Genomic DNA, 23,952 nt, shown 5'->3' with positions numbered 1-23,952 from the left:
TTACACCCCTCAATTGCATAATGGCATGGGTTAACATAGCGGTAAGGAAGCCCATTCATTGAATAGTTTGCTTATGCATCTCAATGGAGAAAAAGAAAAACACACCTGCACCTTTTTTTTCCTCACGCACCACAATGCATGGTACTGAGATGTGTTATGGAGAGTTGTTGGGTTGCCACAAAAAAATAAATGGCAACACAACACACCAATATTCTGAAGGTGCATTACTGCAATGCAAAAGTGTGAAGCCAACCCACACGCTGGCCTCTGCCCATGGCACCTAGGCGAGGGTGATATCATGGGCTTTCTGTTGAGATCATGGGAATGCTGGGGATTCCAGAACATGAAAGACCTCTGGAGTTTCCTCTTGTAAGATTTGGGTGCACATCGCTCCGAGGATCTTTCTAGGTCCATGCACCCTCACATTACATTGGTGAATTTGTAGGTAATTGTATAAGCATATTGTAAAGTCTGAAGCCAGCTTGGACAATTGTCACCTGAACAGGTGTGAATCTCCCTAATCAATGATTTCACTCTTCAACATTAAGCAATTAGAGCCCCATGGGACACTGCAGGCTCCACACCTAGGCATTCCTTTTATTAATGGGACATAAAACGTAGGGCAAAGGTATGGCTAGCAAAAAATATTAGAAAATTTTGAGTAACGCGCATCAAACTGATCAAGGAATTTCATAAATGATGGTCCTCATTCATTTTAGATCTGTCTCTGGGTGTGAAAAGTTGTGGGAATTTTTTTACTTCTGACTCGTAATCCTCTATATTTCCTCCAGGTCTCCCGTCATAATGTCCAGCTCTGTTTCCCTCAAAGAGCTTTTGAACTTAGCCATAGGTTCTCCTGAACTCGGGGCCGTAAACTTCAACGCCCTCCACTCCCTGCTTCATGGTCTCCTGGATCACCTACAGCTTGGGGATGTACGAAGAAAACTGTCTCCGGAAGAGAGGGAGTTCATCCAACCCGGGTCAGTTCAAGTGGAGGACACCAGCAGACCATCCACTTTCTTCCACCAGCTACAGGAGAAAGTATCCAAGATGGAGGCCAGACTTCTCCAGCTAGACTCTCTGCCCAGCTCTACCAGCCTTCTACAAGGTAGCCAGTCGCAGAACAAGCCCGTGGAGGAGATGTGGCAACTCATGCAGCTCCAGAAACGGATGGAGGTCAACGAAAATGGAGTGACTAAGGTAAGATGTTTCCAAAGTTGGCTAATATTTTTGAACCTGATACCAGGAATACATAAAAAAAAATCTGGTAAAAGAGAATGTTGTCATCTAGCACTCAGGGGAAAGATTCCAAACGTGACTCCCCCCCCCCCCCCCAAAAAAAATATATGAACATTATGTGTCAGCAAAAGTCTTCACACTTACCCCCAAGCATAAATTCCCTCTGCAAGCCAAAATTCTCCCCCCAAAATAATCCCCCCTCTTTCAGTACTAAATAATCCCACCCCCCCCCAGCTCTAATCCTCTTCCTCCCCAACTCCCTGCTCCTAGAACAATTCCTCTACTCCTTAAATGTACCTTTTGAGCATAAATCCTCTCCCTCCCTTCAAATCCCCCTGTCACAGCACAAATCCCACCCACATCCCTTCTCCTAGCACTAATCATCCCTGCCAAATTACCCCTTCAAGCACAAATCCCCATTTCCCTTCCCCCCATTTTCCTCCACCTGCTCTATTCTGGTTTGCATTCTTATAAATGCTCTGTACTTCTGGAAAATTGGAGACTATCTCCCCTTCCTCCCAGGACTAAGCGCTTGGGTCAAATCAAAGTAGTGTTGAAGCTTGCCACTAATCCCTTCCCTAACCTAACACATTCTTATTGGACCATAACTATTATGGGCAGCCTCACTGGCCATAGAAATATGCAGGAAGGGGTAGCTTTGAGTATATTGGGCTATAGTAACTCTGTGAGCATGCTTGGAATATACAGTATGCCAATCAAGAGGATATGGAAGAAGCCCGGAACAAGATGTCAATGGCGGTGATAGATCGACGAGGGAGAACGCAGACACCACATCACTATAAGGAGGGCATTGTTTGAGGTAAGTCCACTATAAAGTGCAATTATGGATAGAGCTCTGAGGGCACATTTTTACTCGGGGTCCATGTACAGTAAATGCCTAGAAGAAGTTTATGAGTTCTATTTTTAAGGCAGATTCTCCTTAAAGTCAAGGTGTAATGGCTTTTAAAAGAAATACGCGAGTGGTCTAAAGGGTCTTTTTACATTAGTAAGGAGCTGTTCCTAATCATTTAATCGTTTTGAGCTTCCATTTGCTTTTTTACTAGGCCATGAGTGCCTTCCAGGAACTGCTCAGCACCTTCAACAGTCTCCAGCAAGTCAACAACATGATGCAAGAAAGATTGGCCTCCCTCAATGACCTGGTTACTAAGGTAAGTTCTGGATAGCAATACAGTCATTGGGCATCATTTCTCAGGTTGACTAAAGGAAGGTGCGTTGCCTTTAGTAGCCAACCAGAGGTTTCTTTAATGTGTCCAGTGCCACATGGGAAAATAAAAGGAGGACATTTACTGGAAGTTATGAGCAATGTGAGAGTTCTTCTTTCAGATACTTAGGAAAAATTAGCCTAGTGGTGACCCACTGACTAGAGTTGTGTATAATAAATCCAACTGTGTGGGATTTGCACGTAAAAGTGCTTGTGTCACGGAGATCAGTACTGGGGTTGATTTAATAAAACTGTAGAGTGCAAAATCTGCTGCAGCTCAGCATAGAAACCAAACAGCTTCCAAGTTTTTTTTCAAAGTTTAATTCAAGAAGCTGATTGGCTACCAGATTTTAGTAAATTGACCCCACTACAGGAACAGCAGTCAACCAATAGACAGGACAGATGTCAGAAAGCTCTGGTCAGAGCATTTAGCAAGCTGATAGCCAGCTGATTCTCAGACCAACCAGCCTAAACAGAGCCCAGTTTCCAAACAAGTAGACAGATTCTGACAATACCAAAGGTAACTGGCCAATGATCAGGATTAGCCCTTGTGAACAAACACATTTCAAGTTGTACACAGGAGTAGTTCATAGCCTAAACAGACAGACATAGGCCAGACAGACCTCTATCCAGGGCATAAGCAGACAAACTAACTTATAAGGCACCGGCTGAATGCCCGGCAGACTATTTAAACTTTATTGATTAGGGCAAGGGTGCATTGCAAAGACCTGAGCTGCAGTGCTGCTTATCAACCAACATATGGTAGAGACTGATTGTTGCAGCCTGTATACCTGAGAGGGTTTTAGTTAGACACTTGCCCTTTTTTGTTAGTATAGTGGTGTCTGTGTTCCAAAACGGTGTCTCTTTAACATTCTGTTAATGTTTTTCGTTACTGAAACCAAAATTTGATGTTGTGTCTTACAGATAAACATTGAGGAGGTGGAGAAGAGACTGAAAGGCCTGGAAGGGCAGACACACAACATTCCACTGCTGATGGACAAGACGGTAAGACCAGACATTACCAATCAATTATGTGCTCAGTACAAAATGTAATTATTGTTTCATGAAATAGTACTTCAGTCTGACTTTATATTTGGCTCTTGTAGTTTCCTGCATAGCAGGATTCAGTCTGGGAAAGAAAGGAGTAATACTCAGAAGACAATCAGGTTTTACTACATTTCACATCACAAGGGCTGCTAGAGAGAGAACAGGGGGTTGACCCCATCAGTGTGCTGGAGCTCCTTTGCTAACCAGTCAAAGGCTGGGAAGGTTTTTGACCAAGCTGTGTTGCTTATACCACTCTAGAGAAATGTGAGGTCTGACTCTGTATGATAAATCTAAGCTCTAGGTATGATCTTTATTTGCATACGTAGGGTGCTCTCACTGTTGGATTGTCCCCTACCCTACTCTCCCATTGGTCTACACTCACACTGGGCTATTAGTAGGTGTTCCTAGGCATGCTTACATCATTGCACCTGTCACTCAGACCATAGTGATCCCTGCTTCTGTGCTCAGTGATCTGTGGAGAGCTCTGTGCCCAGGAATGGTTTACTAAGGGTTTGAACCGGTATGGTATGCAGAATATAGGGCAAGGAGATGCAGATGGCCAGCATGAATATTAATCATACCTCAGCCAATCCCTGAAAAGAGTTGTCCAAAAGGTGACTGGGGAGGTGATAAATGTTTGGGAAGCTCTGGCCAGTGCCTTTCCTCTTCAGGGAGTGTTCCAGTCTCCTGGGAGGCTACTTTTGAGACAGGAGATTGCAGTCTGGGTCTTAGCAGGAGCTGGGCTGAGAGCCCAAGGAACAGAGGCGGCCCATCCATAGGGGGTGCATGGGCGCCGCCCTTTCCTATCCAATGCGTCCGGCCCTTTGATCTACATACAGGGCACCGAACCATGGATTCCAATGGGGGGGGGGGGTATTTTTTTTTAAGCACGTGATTAGAGTCAGAGGTTCTAATTGGCTTCAAAAAAGGGTAGGGGACCTGGGGGGGGGGGGGGGGGGGTTGTTTAGCATCAGCCGCCACTGCTGGGTAGCCCAGTAGTGAACTTTGCTGCCGGTTAATGTAAGCTCTCTTTTCCCCCAGCATGGCTCTGATCAGGACCAGTACAGTGACCTGCTGCTGATGAACTACAAGTGCAAGCATGTCCTGCCAGCCAGGGCCACTACAGCTCTCCTGTAAAGTTGGTGCTGTTGAGTTTTAGGGGCATGCTGGGTTTGATGGACAGAGGCAGGTTCTTTTTTATAATGATGTAGTCCTTGGCTGCTGGAGATTGTTATGGTGGCTCTGCTGGGACTTGTGTTTCTTTAGCAGTTGTGTTGGGTTTGATGTACTAAGGGGGGCTTTCAGCTCATTGGTGGGTCATGGGTTTGAGCTGTGGGGTGTTTTAGGATTGATTCCCATCTGTATGGAGTTTGTAGGTTGTTGTGTTTAAGCTGTGGGGTACTAGGTTTGATAGCTTCCTGCATGGAGTTTGTAGGTTGCTTGTGTTTGAGTTGCAGGGTACTAGGATTGATTCTTGTCTGCATCCAGTTTGTAGGGTGCGTATATGTGAGCTACGGGGTACTTGGTTTGATTCCTGTCTGCATGGAGTTTGTCGGTTGCTTGTGCTTTAGGTGCTTTGCTTTCCACATGCAACTGGCGAGGTTAACCTGTGACCCCAGTTGGCTTCAGTGTCTGTGCCTGTGATGAGGATGTTACATTGTAAGTGGAACTTCAGTAGTGTTTGGTGGATATGGTTCTTCGTAGGGTGCCACGGAATATGTCAGTGCTATGAGTCTTGGTATGTGTGTATACGAGGGGTCTTCAAAAAGTTTCCACACTTTTTAAAACTCTATTAAATGTATAAAGGTGTGTAAATATTTGAAGACCCCTTGTGTGTGTGTGTATATATATATATATATATATATATGTGTATATACACATATTCAGTATCTCACAGAAGTGAGTACACCCCTCACATTTCTGTAAATATTTTATTCTATCTTTTCATGTGACATCACTGAAGAAATGACACTTTGCTACAATGTAAAGTAGTGAGTGTACAGCTTGTATAACAGTGTAAATTTGCTGTCCTCTCAAAATAACTCAACACACAGCCATTCATGTCTAAACCGCTGGCAACAAAAGTGAGTACAACCCTAAGTGAAAATGTCCAAATTGGACCCAATTAGCCATTTTCTCTCCCTGGTGCCATGTGACTCGTTAGTGTTACAAGATGTCAGGTGTGAATGGGGAGCAGGTGTGTTAAATTTGATCGCACTCGCTCTCTCATACTGGTCACTGGAAGATCAACATGGCACCTCATGGCAAAGAACTCTCTGAAAAAAATAATTGTTTCTCCATATAAAGATGGCCTAGGCTATAAAAAGAGTGCCAAGACCCTGAAACTGAGCTGCAGCATGGTGGCCAAGACCATACAGCGGTATAACATTGCTGCAGAGGTTGAAGGGGTGGTGGGGGTAAGCCTGTCAGTGCTCAGACTATACGCCGCACGTTGCATCAAATTGGTCTGCATGGATGTCATCCTAGAAGGAAGCCGCTTCTAAAGATGATGCACAAGAAAGCTTGCAAAAGAGTTTTCTGAAGACAAGCAGACTAAGGGCATGGATTACTGGAACCATGTCCTGTGGTCTTGCCTACAGTCAAGCATGGTGGTGGGAGTGTCATGGTCTGGGGCTGCATGAGTGCTGTCGGCACTGGGGAGCTACAGTTCATTGAGGGAACCATGAATGCCAACATGTACTGTGACATACTGAAGCAGAACATGATCCCCTCCCTTCAGAGACTGGGCCTCAGGGCAGTATTCCAACATGATAACGACCCCAAACACACCTCCAGGACGACCACTGCCTTGCTAAAGAAGCTGAGGATAAAGGTGATGGACTGGCCAAGCATGTCTCCAGACCTAAACTCTATTGAGCATCTGTGGGACATCCTCAAACGGAAGGGGGAGGAGCACAAGGTCTCGAACATCCACCAGCTCCGTGATCTCGTCATGGAGGAATGGAAGAGGACTCCAGTGGTAACCTGTGAAGCTCTGGTGACCTCCATGCCCAAGAGAGTTAAGGCAGTGCTGGATAATAATGGCGGCCACACAAAATATTGACACTTTGGGCCCATTTTGGACATTTTCACTTAGGAATGTACTTACTTTTGTTGAAAGGGGTTTAGACATTAATGGCTGTGTGTTGAGTTATTTTGAGAGAACAGCAAATTTACACTGTTATACAAGCTGTACACTCACTACTTTACATTGTAGCAACGTGTAATTTCTTCAGTGTTGTCACATGGAAAGATATAATAAAATATTTACAAAAATGTGAGGGGTGCACTTACTTTTGCGAGATACTGTATATAAAATTTTGTGTGTGTGTGTGTGGAGCTGTGACCGTGGTGAGTGCGGACCTGGGGAGGGTTTGTTTGCTCTCCCCAAAAATTCTTTAGCACCAGCCACCACTGCGAAGGAAGACTGCTAAAGGTGTATTTTCTGGAGGGCACTGTGCTGAAGTCTGGGGAAGGATCTTTTTATCTCCCTCATTGAGGATCTGCCTGTGGAGGCTGGGTGGCAAACAGTTTCCAGGACATTGAGGCCGCGTACACACGCGGGGACTGTTCGCCTAACTTTGTCCGCTGAACAGTGTTTCGGCGGACAGTCCGCCCGTGTGTGGGCTTTCAGCGGACAGTTTCAGCGAACAGTCTGCTGAACAAAGTTTTTCGGAAATTCTGAAAAACTGTCCGCTGAAACTTGGTTTCAGCGAACAGTCCCCTCGTGTGTAGGCTTGTTCGTCAAACTAAGTTCCGCGCATGCTCAGAAAGGATTTACACGCCGAAAGTTGTAATGCAGTGTATAGGACGTCGTATTTTCCGTCCCGTCGTACGTGCCGTTCACGTCATCGCGCACGGTTTCAGCAAACTGTTCGTTCCTCGTGTGTGGCCAAGTCCGTCCATGCTAATTTTGAGCGGACTGTTCGCTGAAACTGTTTGACGGACAAAGTTGAGCGAACAGTCCCCGCGTGTGTACTCGGCCTGAGAGTAAAGTCCTTTCTGTGGATTTCTGTGTGCTTGTGCTAAAAGGGAGCTGGGCTGTGGGCCCAAGGAAGATTGCTAAAGTAGTATTTGCTGGAGGGTACTGCTCTGAAGTCCAGGTCTGGAGAAGAATCTTTTTATCTCCCTCACTGATGATCGACCTGTGTAGTTTGGGTGCCAGACAGTTCTAAGGACATTGAGAGTAAAGACCTTGCTGTGGAATTTGGGTGTACTTGTGCTAGAAAGGAACTAAGAGCCCTTTCACACTGGGGCGCTTTGCAGGTGCTATAACGCTACAAATAGCGCCTGCAAAGTGCCCTGAAAGAGCCGCTGCTATCTCTCCAATGTGAACGGCCCGAGGGCTCTCACACTGGAGTGGTGCGCTGGCGGGACGTTAAAAAAAGTCCTGCTAGCAGCATCTTTGGTGCGATGAAGGAGCGGTGTATACACTGCTCCTTCACCGCTCCTGCCTATTGAAATCAATGGGGCAGCGTGGCTATACCGCTGGGATATCGCTACCGTAGCAGCGCTTTGCAGTGGTTTTAACCCTTTCTCGGCCGCTAGCGGGGAGGGGGTAAACCCCCCCGCTAGCGGCCGAACAGTGCTGCAAAATTGACGGTAACGCGGCACTAAAAATAACGCCGTTTTACTGCCGACGCACCCACCGCCCCAGTGTGAAAGTAGCCTAAGTGCCAGAGGTTGATACATGGACTGGGGCTGCTCTTATAGGGTCCTAATTCTACCTGCCATTCCATGTTACCTCCAGGAAAGGCTGATGTAAGAAGATTAGAGAGACGCTTGTCCTCTGAATATTGCTATTAATCTTTTGGTGTAGCCTACAATCCTAAACCCCTCTTCTGTTGAAGTTTACCAGTGATAAATAATAAAAAGTAATTCACTAGACTAAGAATAAAAAAACTCATCAGCATTATGGTTGCCCTCAGAGGGCCAGTTGTATCTGTAAGCCCTTGTACACACGGTCGGACATTCCGACGGAGAATGTCCAATCGGACCGTTTTGTCGGATAATCCAACCGTGTGTGTGGGCTCCATCTGACTTTTTCCGTCGGAATGTCCGACCAACAAAGTTTGAGAGCTGGATCTAAAAATTTTCCAACTACATGATCCGATCGTACTTTGTCCGATCGTTTGTAGAGAATTCCGATTGGACAAAGTGCCACGCATGCTCAGATCAAATTCCTAGACCAAAGCTATTGACTACTAGCTGCAACGTAGTCCCGTCGCAACGAACAAACGTCATCACGTTCCAAACTATCAGATTTTCCGACAACTTTGTCCGACGGATTTTGTTGTTAGAATGTCGGACCGTGTGTACAAGGGCTAAGACTAGATGTCCAAATCAAAACACCCCCCAGATCAGATGCTAAATCCCCCCCCCCCCCCCATCATCAGAAGTCAAGAGTCCCCACCCTCTCTTACATCACAGTGCACCCCCATTACCTTGTGCTGCTGTCAGGAAGAAGTGGGGGATGGGGGGGGGTTCTGAGCTGGGAAACTGAAAGTGCAGGAATTTTTCTGACAGCTCTACTTTATCATGTCTTCCTTTGCTTACAGGAGGGTCTACAGAAGAGATTGAACTCCTACCCTGACCCAGGAGAGCTGATGACCTGGCCATCGCTACATGACGCCCTAACTGAGAAAGTGAGTCTATAGTATATAAGGATATGTACGGAGGAGTTTGGTAGGCTTATATATGATGATCAAATGCACATTTACACGTCTTCCTGGTGAAAGCACTCAGCAGACCTCCATTATGTTCCTTGTCTGTCCGTCTAATCTGACAACTGTCTCTGTACACAACAGAGTTCAGACTGGGCTCTCAGCAATGACACAAAGCAGAAGAATGTGAAGAAGGTACTGAACAGTTTGGGGACCCTCAGCAGCAGACACGAGGGGCTGCAGAATCGAGTCCAGAGTATTGAGGAAGAGCTGAAACGGTTGGACCTTGAGATGGGTGAGTGAGGTCATTAAATGTTTTTTTCTCAAAAAATAGGTGCAGGAACTCAACCATGACCACCCCCCCCCCCCCCCCCCCCCCCCCCCACACACACACACACACCCTCTAAACCACATCAAATAGGTGTGGTCAAATTTCATCAATAACAGTGGGAGGGCCTTGAAGGGGCAATAAATACCAGGAGTGCATTACGTACAGTGTAAGAGCGCAGAGTTCTGGGGGGCGGGGGGTTCCCACAGAATGCAGAGTTCAGGAGTGCACTACTTGCAGAGTTTAGGGGTGCTTTATGTACACAGTGCCGAGTTCAGTGGTGCGTTGTATATAGAGTGCCGAGTTCAGGGGTGCGTTGTATATAGAGTGCCGAGTTCAGGGGTGCGCTGCATATAGAGTGCCGAGTGCAGAGTTCAGACTTCTTTCACAACTGCTCACCTCTGCATCTCCCATGCACATCTCACTTTCACCCCTCTTCAGCTCTGACCTTCCCTTCTTCTTAAAAGCTCCATCTTTCACATGTCTTATTTTTGTTGCTGTATTAAACTGAAGCACCCAGCCGGCTCTAGTACCTCTCTGCACACTGTAGGTGGCACCTCCTCCCTCGCTTGCAGATCATCTAGTGGGGGTGTCAGCATCCACAATAAACCCCAGGCACTTGCATCTCCCTTGATCCCATCCTTCACTCTGCAGATCTGTTGGAGACAAGCTATCACTGGTAAACACAGAAGCCGGACTTCTGTATTTACCAGTGATAGTGGTGAGCGGGGAGCAGAGGGCCTGAGCCAGAGTTCCACCAAGTTCCAATCCAGCTGAAACAAAGCCCCGATATAAACTGACTTTATGCCTCAAATGCCTTTGCAATCTTAGCCCTTGTACACACGATCGGAGATTCCGTCGGAATGTGTCCGATCGGAGCGTTTTGTTGGATATTCCGACTGTGTGTGGTATGCATCGGACTGTTTCCATCGGAATATCCGTCGGACCAACTTTTCCAACTTGCCGGAAATATTTTCCGACAAAATGCTCCGATCGGACATACTCCGATCATGTGTAGCCTACTCTGACGGACAAAGTGCCACGCATGCTCAGATCAAATTCCTAGGCCAAAGCTATTGGCTACTAGCCTGAACGTGGTCCCGCCGTACGTGGCTTACGTCACTGCGTTCTTGGCAACCGGAAATTCCGATAACTTGGTCCGATCGTGTGTACAAGGGCTTAGATATTACTTTGGAAGGTAGCAGTGTACAGAGAGGAGAGCTGTGGGAGGGACCGAACAGGCCCCACCCACTACAAGCTGCCTGCAGAAACTACAGGAGGGGCGGAGACAAGACCAGCTATCCTGCACAAGGAGAGAGAGCAGCAGTGATTGGTCTTTATTACAGGAAATCTCACACTGGATTACTGCACAGATCTGGAAGAAATACACAAAGCACACCGAGATTCAAGGAGGAATATACATGGCGAATGGATTTAGACAATATTTGATTCGCTTATCTCGGAGTTCAGCTTTTAAAAAGAAATTGTGATGTGCTTGTTGACTTTTTATATGGTGCTAGTTCCCTAGATGTCCTGTCTGTTCTGTGGCTTTGCTGCTTATTGGATAAGTGACCAAAAGAAGTAAGCAGCTAGTGAATGTGAACGCAGAATTCCTCAGTGCGTGTTTTAGGTCACCAACTCTCTTAGTAGTGAATCCACAGGATAAATATAAATGCCAGAGAATTGGTCATAAGCTTCTATCATGGAAGATGTTCTTTAAATTATTTACAGCACATACAGTGGGGAAAATAATTATTTGATACCCTGCTGGTTTTGTAAGTTTGCCCACTTACAAAAAAAAGAAGGGTCCATAATTTTTATCATATGTGTATTTTAAAACATCATGTTTCCCTAAAGCACCAGCAAAGCATGTAAGAACCTCCGTGCTCTCTGCATCATTTAGATGTATGGGCATGACTGTACATGTGCCTTCTTGAGGAGGGGGATTCACCGTGTTTAGAGGAAGAAAAATGCTGACTATGACCCTAAGAACGCCATCACTACAGTCAAGCACGGAGGTGGAAATATTATGCTTTGGGGCTGTTTCTCTGCTAAAGGTACAGACCGACTTTTCCCGCATTGAGGGGCCAATGGATGGGGCCATGTATTGTAAAATCTTGGATGAGAACCTTCTTGGGTCGTGGATGGGTCTTCCAGCGTGGAATAGCAGAATTATTTTCCCATTTAACCTTGTTCACTCCTAATTGCAGAAGCTGTGGTTGGCAATGCTTACAATCATCATCTGTAGACATGTAAGGCTTTGTACTGCTCGGGATCTGGGTGATCACTGCTCATTCATAGCCAAGTAAGACAACATAACAGCTCTTGACAGCCAGATCTGGTTACTAAGAGCTCCACATGTACACACAGACTTTGTCCCTGGCCGTGTGTATCACCTAATGAACCAGAGGTGTGTGTGAGCCGGGCCGGGTGAACACAATGGGGTTCATTTATTAAAGGCAAATAGACTGTGCACTTTGCATTTATAATTATTATTATTATACAGGATTTATATAGCACCGACAGTTTACGCCAGTGGTCATCAACCCTGTCCTCAGGGCCCACAAACAGGCCAGGTTTTATGTATTACCTTGGGGAGATGCTGACTAGAATACTGCAATCACTGAGCAGCAAATTATATCACCTGTGATGTATTTTGGTTATCTTGCAAACCTGGCCTGTTAGTGGGCCCTGAGGACAGGGTTGATGACCACTGGTTTACGCAATGCTTTACAACATTGAGGCAGACAGTACAATTACAATACAATTCAATACCGGAGGAATCAGAGGGCCCTGCTCATTAGAGCTTACAATCTAGGGGGGATGGTCAAGTTATACAAAAGGGTAATAGCTGTGGGGGATGATCTAATGGAGAAAATAGTGCAGTTGTTAGATGGAGGCAGGATAGGCTTCTCTGAAGAGGAAAATTTTCAGGGATCGCCTAAAAGTGGATAAATTTGGAGACAGTCTGACAGATTGGGGTAGCGAATTCCAGAGGATGGGAGAGGCTCGGGAGAAGTCCTGGAGGCGGATATGGGAGGAGGTGATTAGGGAACTAGAGAGCAGGAGGAACGAAGAGGTCGATTAGGTTGGTATTTTGAGACTATGCCAGTTATGTAGATGGGGGCAGAGTTGTGGATGGCTTTGTAACTTATTGTTAGTATTTTGAATTGAATTTGTTGGGCAAGTGGCAACCAATGGAGGGATTGGCAGAGAGGGGTAGCAGACAAGGTAGATGAGTCTGGCAGCAGCATTCATGATGGACTGAGGAGGGGGGGGGGGGGTAGTCTATTTAAAGGTAAGCCAATGAGAAAGGAGTTGCAGTAGTCAATTTACTGCAGAGCTTAGTAAAAGCTGTAAGGCTTCACTTTGTAAAGAGTGCCCAATCACATGCAAGGAAAATAGAAAAACAGCGTTTTTGCTTGCACAGGATTGGATGATAGAAGTCAGCAGAGCTTCTGCTCATTTACTAAATTGTGGAGCCACTGCACTTTGCAAAGTGCACAGTCTATTTTTCTTTAGTAAATCAGCCCCATAGACTTTGTTGCTATTTACAATGTTCATCCTCCATGCTGCTACAGGTACCTAAACAGCAATAGCCAGGGACTACCCTGAGTAAATCTGGCCATACACTAGCAGCATTTGAGCCAAGATTTTTGTTTATGAACGTTTGTTCAATTTTCTAATCATGAATGGGGGTCATAACAATATTCGTTTTTAACTGCAGTGGCGAGAACATTCATAAGAGCAGGATAGAACATTTTTCTCAAACAATTGAATTTCTAACATGGGGGTTATTATTCAGGCGAGTAAATTTCGTTTGAATGACATTCATAAAGTCATTGAATGTACAGAGAATTTCCATATGAATGTTTGTACAAATGTTCATGCTAAACGCCTGTACACACAATCAGAAAATCGTACAAAAAAATACAGATTTCGCAGCGAACGTATGATAATCTGATCGTTGGTACACAGCTTTCGAGAGCCAATCGCGACAACTCATGAGAAATTATCTGATGAGACAAGCACAAACATTTTTCTCCTATGATACCAGATTGTATGATTTTGGTATCACCAGTACAGTATTCTTCAGAAAATATAATACAAATACAATACAATACTTCACTTCCGAATTTGTATTCTGTTGTACGAGAATTTTTTAGTCTCCCCCCCCCCCCAATCCATACCAGGCCCTTTTGGGTCTGGTACGGATTTTAAAGGGGAACCCCACACCAGTTTTTTATTTTTTAAACGATGTGGGGTCCCCCATTCCATACCAGGCCCTTAAGTCTGGTATGGATTTTAAGGGGAACCCCCATACCAAAATTAAAAACAAAAAATGTCATGGAGTCGCCCCCTAAAATCCATATCCGTGCATGCAGCCTGGCAGGCCAGGAAAAGGGTGGAAGAACAAGCGCCCCCCCCCCTTCCTGAACCATACCAGGCCACATGCCCTCAACATAGGGGGTGCTTTGGGGGGTCCCGTGTTGATGGGAGCAAGGGTCTCTTCCCCACAACCCTGGTTGATGGTTGTGGGGGTCTGCAGGCAGGGGGCTTATCGGACTCTAGAAGCCAACTTTTACAAGGGTGCCCCCAGATCCTGCGCCCCCCATACAAATGAGTAGGGGTACATTGTACCCCTACTCATTCACCAAAGTATTAAAAAAAAAAATGCAAAACACATAGACAGTTTTTGACAATTCCTTTATTTAAAAAAACAAAACAAAAACAATATTCTCTGCTGTAGATCCATTGTCAATCACAACACCCGCAGCCACCGCCGAACCCGAAAAAAAAAAAAAAGCTCCGCTCATGTTGAAGGCTTCCGCCATCTCCCTGCTCTGCCGTTTGACAGTTCAGCTAACGGGCGGCCCACCAAGTGGCATCACCTGGTGGCACTTGCTCCTTGTGACGTCACTGACCCTGGTTGGCGGTGGCGGCGGGCATCATGATTGACAATCATGATGCGGGGGGGGGGGGGGACATTGTTTTTATTTTTTTAATATGATATTAGTTCCATACTGGTAAAACCACTATAATAATTTTGTAGAATGATTTTCATTGACCTTGTCTATTATAGGTAAGAAAGGTGTTCCTGAAGATTTGCTGCAGCAGCTACGTACCCTGAGACAGGATGTGGAGAAACTATTCAATGAAAACAGAAAGGTTTGTTCTCAGCAGAGCACTGGATATATTACTTACTATACAGATTCCATTAAGGGCCCTCTGATTCCTCTTGTACCAAATTGTATTGTAACTGTAATGTCTGCCTTCATTTTGTAGAGCTCTGAGCAAACTGTTGGCGCTATATAAATCCTGTACAATAATAATAATAATAACATCATAACTGGGTCTCAGTGTTTCTCTAAGCAATACAAGCAGATCGTAGCTGGTGGCAGGAGCTGGCAGGGTGCTGTACATAGCTTCCTAAAAAACATCAGAGCACCCTTCCTCTGTACTCCTCGCGGGAGCTCCTAAACCTGATATAAGTAGTGGGCTGACTTTTGGGAGAAGATGCTTTGATTGACGGATATCAGTCTGGAGGAGTGGACATTTCTAGGCAGCCTTTATTCGCACGCAGACCACTCTAGATAACGCCCACATGGGATGCTGAGCCTCCATGATTAAAAGAAGTGAAATCCAATGAATGAAAGGAGTGGGCCAGGGACCGTCAAAATTGTGGAGGAAAGAGCTAGATGATGCAGGATTTCCTCCAGCCGGGAAATGAGGCAGGCTCTATCTGCCTTTCTACAGCTTCTAATGCCACATTGTATAAAAGCTTGCAGTGTGCTGTGAAATCAGAGTAAAGCCTCGTACACACGATCAGATTGTTCACCAACAAAACCGTGGAATTTTGTCGTTGGCCCAAACTTGTCTTGCATAAACACGGCCACACAATTGTTAGCCAACAAATACGAACGTAGAGTACTACGTTGTTTTTCAGCTCTTTAGCGCCACACTTTGGGCTCCTTCTGCTAATTTCGTGTTAGTAGAAGTTTGATGAGTGTTGATTCGCACTTTTCTTTTCGCGCTTTTCATTTTGCACTTTTAATTTCACGCTTTTCAGTTCGTTTCTGAACGGCTGTTTGTCAACCAGACATGTTGCGGAATCGGAGGAGATAACGTGTTATTTATTATTGGCCTTGGAGTTATTGCTTTTTTGGTTGAATAGTAATGATTTGATTTGGTATATTTTCTATATTTTTGGATGCACAGAATGCACCTTTTGGTTAAGTTCTATTGGGAGATAGCATGTCTAATTTTATTTATTTTCTTTTTTTAATGCACAATAAAAAAAATTGTAGAGGATTATGCCCTGTACACACGGTCAGACATTCCGACAACAAAATCTGTTGGATTTTTTTCTGACGGATTTTGGCCCAAACTTGTCTTGCATACACATGATCGCACAAAGTTGTCAGAAAATCCGATCGTTCAGAACGAGGTGACATAAACCACGCATGACAGGACTATGAAGAATGCAGTAGCCAATAGCTTTCGTCTAGTAATTTATTCTGAGCATGCGTGGCACTTCGTGCGTCGGAATTGTATACACACGATCAGAAATTGAAATGATCGGATTTTGTTGTCGGAAAATTTTAGATCCAGATCTCAAACTTTGTGTGTTGGAAATTCCGACTGAAAAAGTCCAATGGAGCCCACACACGATCGGAATTTTCGACAACACAGTCCCATCGCACATTTTCCGACCGTGTATACAGGGCATAATACTTGGCTATGTGTTTTACTTCTAATGACAGTTTGGGAGTAGGCAGTTACATTTTAAAAAATACAAAGTAAAATTAACAAGGGACACCAACATAGTTGTATCTTTGATCTTATAAACTACGGGATAATGGTGTTGTGGTAACTTGCCCAAACAAAACAAAAAAAAGAATAATAATATTGTTCTTGATATCACTAGAAGAAAAAACTTTTGAAAATTAATTTGCAATAACTCCATCAGTATCACCAGGAAAGCAGCTTCATTATTATCCTATTAAAGAAGAAGAGAATTGTGCGCTGCATTTCGAGATTTCATAATTTGCCGCGCCACGAATAAAAATTCTCCATTACAAACGCTAGTTTACAAGACCGACCGCTTCTGGCTCATCCTTGCTTCCTAACATGCGTGTTTGTACTTTGGACTTTTGTATGACGGACTTGTGTCCACACGCTTGGAAAATCGGACAACACACATTTGCCCGCGGAATTTTTTAAAACCTGCCATCCAACATTTGTCCACGGAAAATCCGACAACAATTGTCCGATGGAGCGTACACACAGTTGGATTTACCGCCAACAGCCTGTCATTGAACATTTCCTGTCGGAAAGTCCCATCGTGTGTATGCGGCTTTAGACATTTCACTCCAGGAGAGGAGCTGGTACAACTGTGCAAGACTGAAGGGAAGGCTGGAGGTCAGATTTATTGATACTTAAAAATTAGATATGAAGCAGACACTCCTTTATTCTCTAGTTTTTTTGTTTCAAGCAGTGTTAATTTTGACGCCAAATTTCGATTTGGTCTTAGTTATAGTCTTTTGAGTAAAATGCAATTTTAGTTCTAGTCGTATTTTAGTCATCTGAATTGTTTTAGTTTTGGTCATATTTTAATCAACTAAAATAGTGTTAATTTAGTCAAAGAAGATAACACTGGTTTCACATACAAAATTAATTATTTTAATTAGCATACAAGTATGAGTATGAGTGCTCCCAGTTAATCCATGTATCCTTTTCACTTGCAGGACAAGGTGGACATGAAGGCCCTCCAGAATGGTCTCCATGAGTTGAACTTGGCCCTCCAAAAACTGGAAACAAAGACAGATAAACTGGCTGCGGATCTGTCAGAGACTGCGGTGAGGAGACGTAAATCATCCGTCAAGGGAATGTTCTATTAAGAGAAACATCTTGGGGTGGGGGTAGGGGGTTTACTAAACCTGGAACACTCAGAATCTGGTGCAGCTGTGCATGATAGCCAATTAGCTTCTAACTTCAGCTTGTAAAAGGGTCTTTGTGGTTGGCTGGTTTTGCCCTTGCCCCTGCTTCTGCCCGGCTAGAACACTGTCCCTCCTGTTGAGGCCAAACCTTCCGCCATCTTGTGCCCTACTCCATGCCATAGGCCTCCACGCGACATTCCCAGCCATAGACCTTTGTATTCCCAAGGAAGGAACGTCCAACTAAGAAGTAGTTTTGTTGCACTATACTGGTGGTAAACAGCATCATTGCCGGGGGACTTTTTGGCAGGCAGGGGGACAATTCATCATACAAATTTGAGAACATTTTCTAATTGCTGCTGTTGGAGATTACCCATCACTAATTGCGTCTCTTCTCAGCTACAGCTTGAGAAACCCAAATGTTCATGGTTATGCATCCATCTGGCCCAATGGACAGAACACACAGCTTCTTCTGATGTTTACGGCTTTAGTTCTTTAGTTAGCAGACCAAAAACAGTCTGAGCAGTCTCCCATCAAGCTTCTTGTGGATTATACGTGGTGTGTAACTCTCCTTTTAAATATTTATAAGCAGATGTCAAGTGCCCCCCCACCACCAAAGGTCAAGTCATCCACCCTTCCTTACATCATAGTGCACCCCCTTATCTTGTGCTACTATTGGGAAGAAGCTGGGGATGGAGCTGGGAAGCAGAAAGTGCAGGGTCTGTAGGAGGACCAGAGGAGGGCTGGAGACAGCTGCTGAAGTCTTCCGAATACTGGAACCAGGGAAGGTGGAGACAAGAGGGTGCTGCGGCTACACAGGGAGGTGCAGGATCTGTAGGAGGAGTTCTGTCCTCGTCTCTGCTGCCAACTGCTGAGACAAGAAGGGGGGGGGGGAGGGGGGGATGAGCCTACACAGAGAGGCACAAGCTCTGGAAGAGGAGTTCTGTCCTCTCTGCTGCTGACTGCTAAGACAAGGTGGGGGCGGAGAGGAGGGGTGTGATGCGGCCGCAGTAGAGGTGTGACAGCCAACATGATTCAGCATGTGGGCCTTGTGTTTGAAACATGTGGTCTAGGGGTTTGTTTTTGGGTTTGTTATTTGGAATGATGAACTTGGATAGGAAGAAGAAGCATGGGATACACCCAATAAAATGTAGAATATAAAGCGGAGCTCCACCCTAAAGTGGAACTTCTGCTCATCAGATTCCTCCCCCCCTCCGTTGCCACAATTGGCACCTTTCGGGGGGGAGGGGGTGCAGATACCTGTATAACACAGGTATCTGCACCCACTTCCGGGCATAGATAGCCGCAGAATATCTGCAGTTACATCCCACAAACACACAGTTCCCAGAACAAAACAGGGACCATGCGCAGTAGGGAACCGGGCAGTAAAGCCGCAATGCTTCATTTCCTGATTCCCTCACAGAGGATGGCGGCTGGGGCAGCCGATTGCTCGCCTTTTGCTGCCGACATTGCGGATACCCTGGACAGGTAAGTGTCCATTTATTAAAAGTCAGCATCTGCAATATTTGTAGCTGCTGGCTTTTAATAATTTTTTTTTAAGGTGGAGCTCCTCTTTAATAACTTGAGGACTCCTCAACATTCTGGCTGGCAGAACGAAAAAGAATGCCCCACAGGTTCTCTATGCTAATTGCGACTAGTACTCCGTCCAAAGTTTAAAATCTACACACTAACTCTTCAAGACTGGGGTCACTTACTCACATAACCACAGGATCAATGGTTGCCTCCTGTCAATTTCCTCCAGCCTCTTCCTAGTGAAGGAGATGTAGACATACCACCATTGGACATCTGGACTCTTTTCCACCAACTTCTTCCAGGCTCTCCAGTGAGCATCTCCAGACCCAACTTTATCCCTGGACTCAAGCTTGCGAATAGGCCTCCCAGTGAAGCCTAGCTGGGACATTGGTGTCTTTATAAAAACTTCTCCAAGAAATCTGCCCCAGGGGCACAGCCCACCTATGCACAAAGGTCTCCTCCAGGACTGGACCCATGGACTCTGCACCCTGCTGCTCAGGCCTCACACCATTTATGGGCTCTCTCACCACCAACTGGGCACACCTCCCCAGGGATTGGCTAAAGTGCCATAAATATTCAGGCTGCATGCCCATCCACTATGATTCTGGAATCCTCTAGAACAGGGATATTCAATTAGTGGACCTCCAGCTGTTGCAGAACTACAAGTCCCATGAGGCATAGCACGACTCTCACAGCCACAAGCATGACACCCAGAGGCAGAGGCATGATGGGACAGCTGGAGGTCTGCTAATTGCATATCCCTGCTCTAGAAGACAGGGAGAAGTAACTGGGTAGCCCTAAACAATCAACCCCTGCTCCTCTGATTACAATGGAGCCAACTAATTTTACCTAGAAGCCTACTCTATTAGGAGGAGGGTGCTACAAACAAAATATAATATTTTATTTCCAAAAATGGGAAGTTTAGTTGGAAATCAAATTATTTTAAATATCATGCACAATAGGACAATGACATATGTAAGACTGTCCAGTCTGTGCTAGAAAAGAGGGATCTATATACCGATTAGGAATCCAGGTCACATTACTCATTGTAGCTATATACTGTATTTATCGCATTTTCTTCTCTGTGTGCTTTCTGTAATTCTTTGTGTGAAGAGGGCTATAAATAGAGGTGAAAAGTGGTGAAAAAACTCACAGTGATGGTGTGTTCTTTATTCTCTTTGCAGACGTTTCAGAGTCAGCTAGATGAGCTGGAGAAGAAGAAGTTGAACAGGGAGGAGTTGGTGTTGGAACTTAATCTGGTGGGTGTACAATTCTTGAAGCATCTTGAGGTTAAAGTAGATCTAAATCCTAACTGGGTGACATTTCATTTTCTTGGTTAGATTTGAGAGGGATTAGAACATCTGACGCTGTCTGTGTCCTCTCTAGGGAGATGCACCTTCTCTCTTTGTCCTATTTACTGTTATCAACGAGAGGGGAAGTGAAAGAAGATACCAAACTTTAGTTTGTCACCCGAACAGAAACCAGGGAAAATCTTCCAACTGAGACTCTAGTTCTGGTTACACTCTGGAATTCCCTCACTGGCATGGATTTCCTCTTGCTTCCTGTTTTGACTGCTGGACAGGAAGAAAAAGGGAAATCTGCCTAGTGGGGCACATAGCAGTAACCTTTGTGTCCTTTCAGCCCGGAATGCTCCCCGCACTCTCTACTGGCAGAATACAATGACGCATTCTAACTGTGTTGAAGAGATTTTCTTTTCTCCCACCTGTGGTGGAAGGAAAGAAAATCATACCTTCTGAGGCCAACCTGAAGCCTACTACGCACTGGCCGAATGTCAGGCGACATCAGCCAGGTAAATAAAAACTGGCTAACATTTGGCCCGTGTGTATGGCAGCCGGTCCGACAGAAGTCAAACGAGCATGCTGGAAAACCAGGAGCCGACCAGCTCCCAATCTGCACTCTCAACCAATGGCTAAAAGTGCTGACCGGAGTGTTCTGTCAGAAAGCAATAGCTCAGCAGGAGAGATCGCTGTACTAACATTGGATCATAAGTACTGTGGCTCCAACCTAAGCTATCAGTTTTTTTTCCGTTCAACAAAGAAAACCTCATAGTGTGTACTAGGCTTTAGAGCGGGATTCTCAATTCCCAACGGTGGCCCATGCCTATTGTAACTCCCTCCACATTGGCCTACCTCTTCGCAGGCTATCCCCTCGACATTCTGTGATGTATGCCACTTCCAGACTCATCCACCTTACCAACTGTATAGTGTCTGCCACCCTTCTCTGCCAATCCCTCCACTGGCTTCCCATTGCCCAACAGATAAAATTTAAAATGCTAACAATAACATACAAAGCCATTTACAACTCTGCCCCGGGCTACATCACTAATCTTATCTCCAAATATCACCCAAACTATCCTCTCTGCTCCTCCCAAGATCACACAGGAGCTGCAGCTGTAGAGACATCCAAGGTAAGTGTGGATAAAAGGTGCAGCTCTAGAGAAGGTCTGCAAAGATAAATGTGATGGTGATGTAAACACAGGCTGTGCACCTGATAAAGGTGTCTAGAGACATCATAGAACTTTCACGCAATGCTGCTGTTTATTTTGGTTTGGGGAATTTTCAGTCTGTAGCCTTTCCCCGATGCATAATGACTGAGCTTAGTAGATTTCATCTTGATGGATTTTCCATTCGGCCAACTGCTGTTTTTTTCCTTCATTAGTAGTTGGTGTCTGCGGCACACTCCCCTCCCCTCTTCAAGAGCTATCATTTGGCAGCTGGATCTTATATGTCACCACTGAAGCTGTTCCATATTAGTTTAAACAAGAGCTGCACCTGTTTTGGAGATACAGGGGGAGTGGTACCAAAGCTGGTGCACTCAGTATCTGGTGCAGCCGTGCATGGTAGACAATCAGCTTCTATTTCCAGCTTGTTCAATTAAGCTTTGGCAATAAAACCTGGAAGTGGATTAGTTACTATGCAGAGTTGCACCATATTTTGTACTCTCCAGTTTCAGTAAATGACCCCCAAAGACTAGTGTAATCAGGAGGTGCCATTCTCATTCTAAATCAGTGTAGACCATGAAGCAGCTCTAGAGAAGACCATGGTGAGTATAGACTGAAGTTCCAGTAAAGTGGAGGTGCAGATCTGGAAAATAAGTGTAGACCAGGGATATGCAATTAGCGGACCTCTAGCTGTTGCAGAACTACAAGTCCCATGAGGCATAGCAAGACTCTGACAGCCACAAGCATGACACCCAGAGGCATAATGGGACTTGTAGTTTTGCAACAGCTGGAGGTCCGCTAATTGCATATCCCTGGTGTAGACCATCATGCAGCTTTATAGAACAGTGATACAGAATGAAGATCCAGGTGCAGAAAAGATTCTAGATAAATGTAAACTGGAGGTACAGGTCTACAAAGTTATAGATACGTTTATAAGGTAGGCATAGCAATAGAGTAGACCTGGATGAGTATAGATCAGTGTTTCTCAATTCCAGTCCTCATGGCCCACTAACAGGTCATGTTTTCAGGATTTCCCTCAGATGAAGCAGCTGGGGTAATTACTAAGGCAGTGAAACTGATCAAATCACCTGTGCAAAATAATGGGAAGCCTGAAAACATGACCTGTTAGTGGGCCATGAGGACTGGAATTGAGAAACACTGGTGTAGATAGTGATGAAGTTCTAGAGAAGACCATGCTAAGTGTAGACTGTGGTTCCAGTAAAGTAGAGGTGCAGATGTGAAGAAGTCCAGAATAAGTGAAAACCATGATGCAGCACCATGGAAGTCCATGCTGAGCACAGAATGAAGATCAAGCTGCAAAAAAGATTGTAAATAAATGTAAACTAGGGGTACAGGTCTGCGGACCTTCCAGATAAGTTTATAACGTAAGCATAGATCTAGAGTAGACCTTGATGAGTGTAGATACTGATGAAGTTCTAGAGAAGACCATGCTGAGTATATACTGATGTTCCATTAAGTGGAGTACAGATCTGCAGACGTCCCATATAAGTTTATAAGGTATGTATAGATCTAGCGTATACCTGGACGAACATAGACAGTAATGCAGCTCTAGAGAAAACCATGTTGAGTAAACACGGATAAGCCATAACTTTATGACCACTGACAGGTAAAGTGAACACTACTGATTATCTTGTTACAATGGCATCTAAAAGTGGGTAGGATATATCAGGCATCAAGTAAACATTTTGTTCACTAAGTTGATTCCTTGAAAGAAGAAACAATTTGCTATCACTGTTTGTTGTGTATGGGTCTGTGTAGCCATAGACCAGTCAGGGTGCCCATGCTGACCCGTGTCAACAGCCAAAGTGCCTATAGTGGGCATGTGAGCATCAGAAATGAACCACAGAACAATGGAACAAGGTGGCCTGGCCTGATAAATCATGTTTTTACTCATATCATGTGGATGGCCAATATGTGGGTATCACTTACCTGGGGAAGAGATGGCACCAGGATGCAGTATGGGAAGAAGGCAAGGCGGCGGAGGCAGCATGATACTTCGGGCAATATTCTGTTGGAAAACCTTTGGTCATGTCATTCATGTGGATGTTACTTGACCTAAACATTGTTGGAGATCAAGTACATCCCTTCAAGGAAACACTATTCCCTGATGACAGTGGCCTCTTTCAGCCGGATAATGCACCCTGCTCACACTGCAAAAATTGTTTAAGAATGGTTTGAGGAACACAACAACGAGTTTGAGGTGTTGACTTGGCCTCCAAAATTCTTCAATCCTATTGACCATCTGTGGGATATGCTGGACAAACAAGTACAATCCATGAAGGACCCACATTGCAACCTACAGGACTTAAAGGATCTGCTACTAATGGCTTAGTGCCAGATAACACAGCATACCTTCTGTGGTCTAGTGGAGTCCATGTGTTTACAGATCAGGGCTGTTTTCGTGGAAACAGGAGCACCTTCTCAATATCAGGCGGTTGGTCATAAAGTTATGGCTGATCGGTGTAGTATATAGAGTGAAGTTCTGGTAAAGTGAAGGTGCA

At 45.0% G+C, this 23,952-nt stretch overlaps 1 protein-coding gene across 1 annotated transcript in view; it reads left to right on the top strand.

The window, feature by feature from the left end:
• CUNH16orf96 (chromosome unknown C16orf96 homolog) overlaps positions 1-23,952 on the top strand; it is a 48,138-nt gene that overhangs the window by 2,508 nt on the left and 21,678 nt on the right. Inside the window, exons 2-9 of the mRNA XM_077449588.1 lie at positions 792-1,200; positions 2,304-2,408; positions 3,386-3,466; positions 9,067-9,153; positions 9,316-9,466; positions 14,583-14,668; positions 17,248-17,358; positions 20,154-20,228. Of these exons, the coding sequence (XP_077305714.1) occupies positions 805-1,200; positions 2,304-2,408; positions 3,386-3,466; positions 9,067-9,153; positions 9,316-9,466; positions 14,583-14,668; positions 17,248-17,358; positions 20,154-20,228 (1,092 nt within the window). The 5' untranslated portion in view covers positions 792-804. The remainder of the gene's footprint in view (positions 1-791; positions 1,201-2,303; positions 2,409-3,385; positions 3,467-9,066; positions 9,154-9,315; positions 9,467-14,582; positions 14,669-17,247; positions 17,359-20,153; positions 20,229-23,952) is intronic.

Source organism: Lithobates pipiens, unplaced genomic scaffold (genome assembly GCF_037356315.1).
Source record: "Lithobates pipiens isolate NorthernLeopardFrog02 unplaced genomic scaffold, aLitPip1_a1.2 Scaffold_22, whole genome shotgun sequence".
In the NCBI taxonomy this organism is placed as follows: Eukaryota; Metazoa; Chordata; class Amphibia; order Anura; family Ranidae; genus Lithobates; species Lithobates pipiens.
This window is presented reverse-complemented; position numbering and strand designations above follow the sequence as displayed.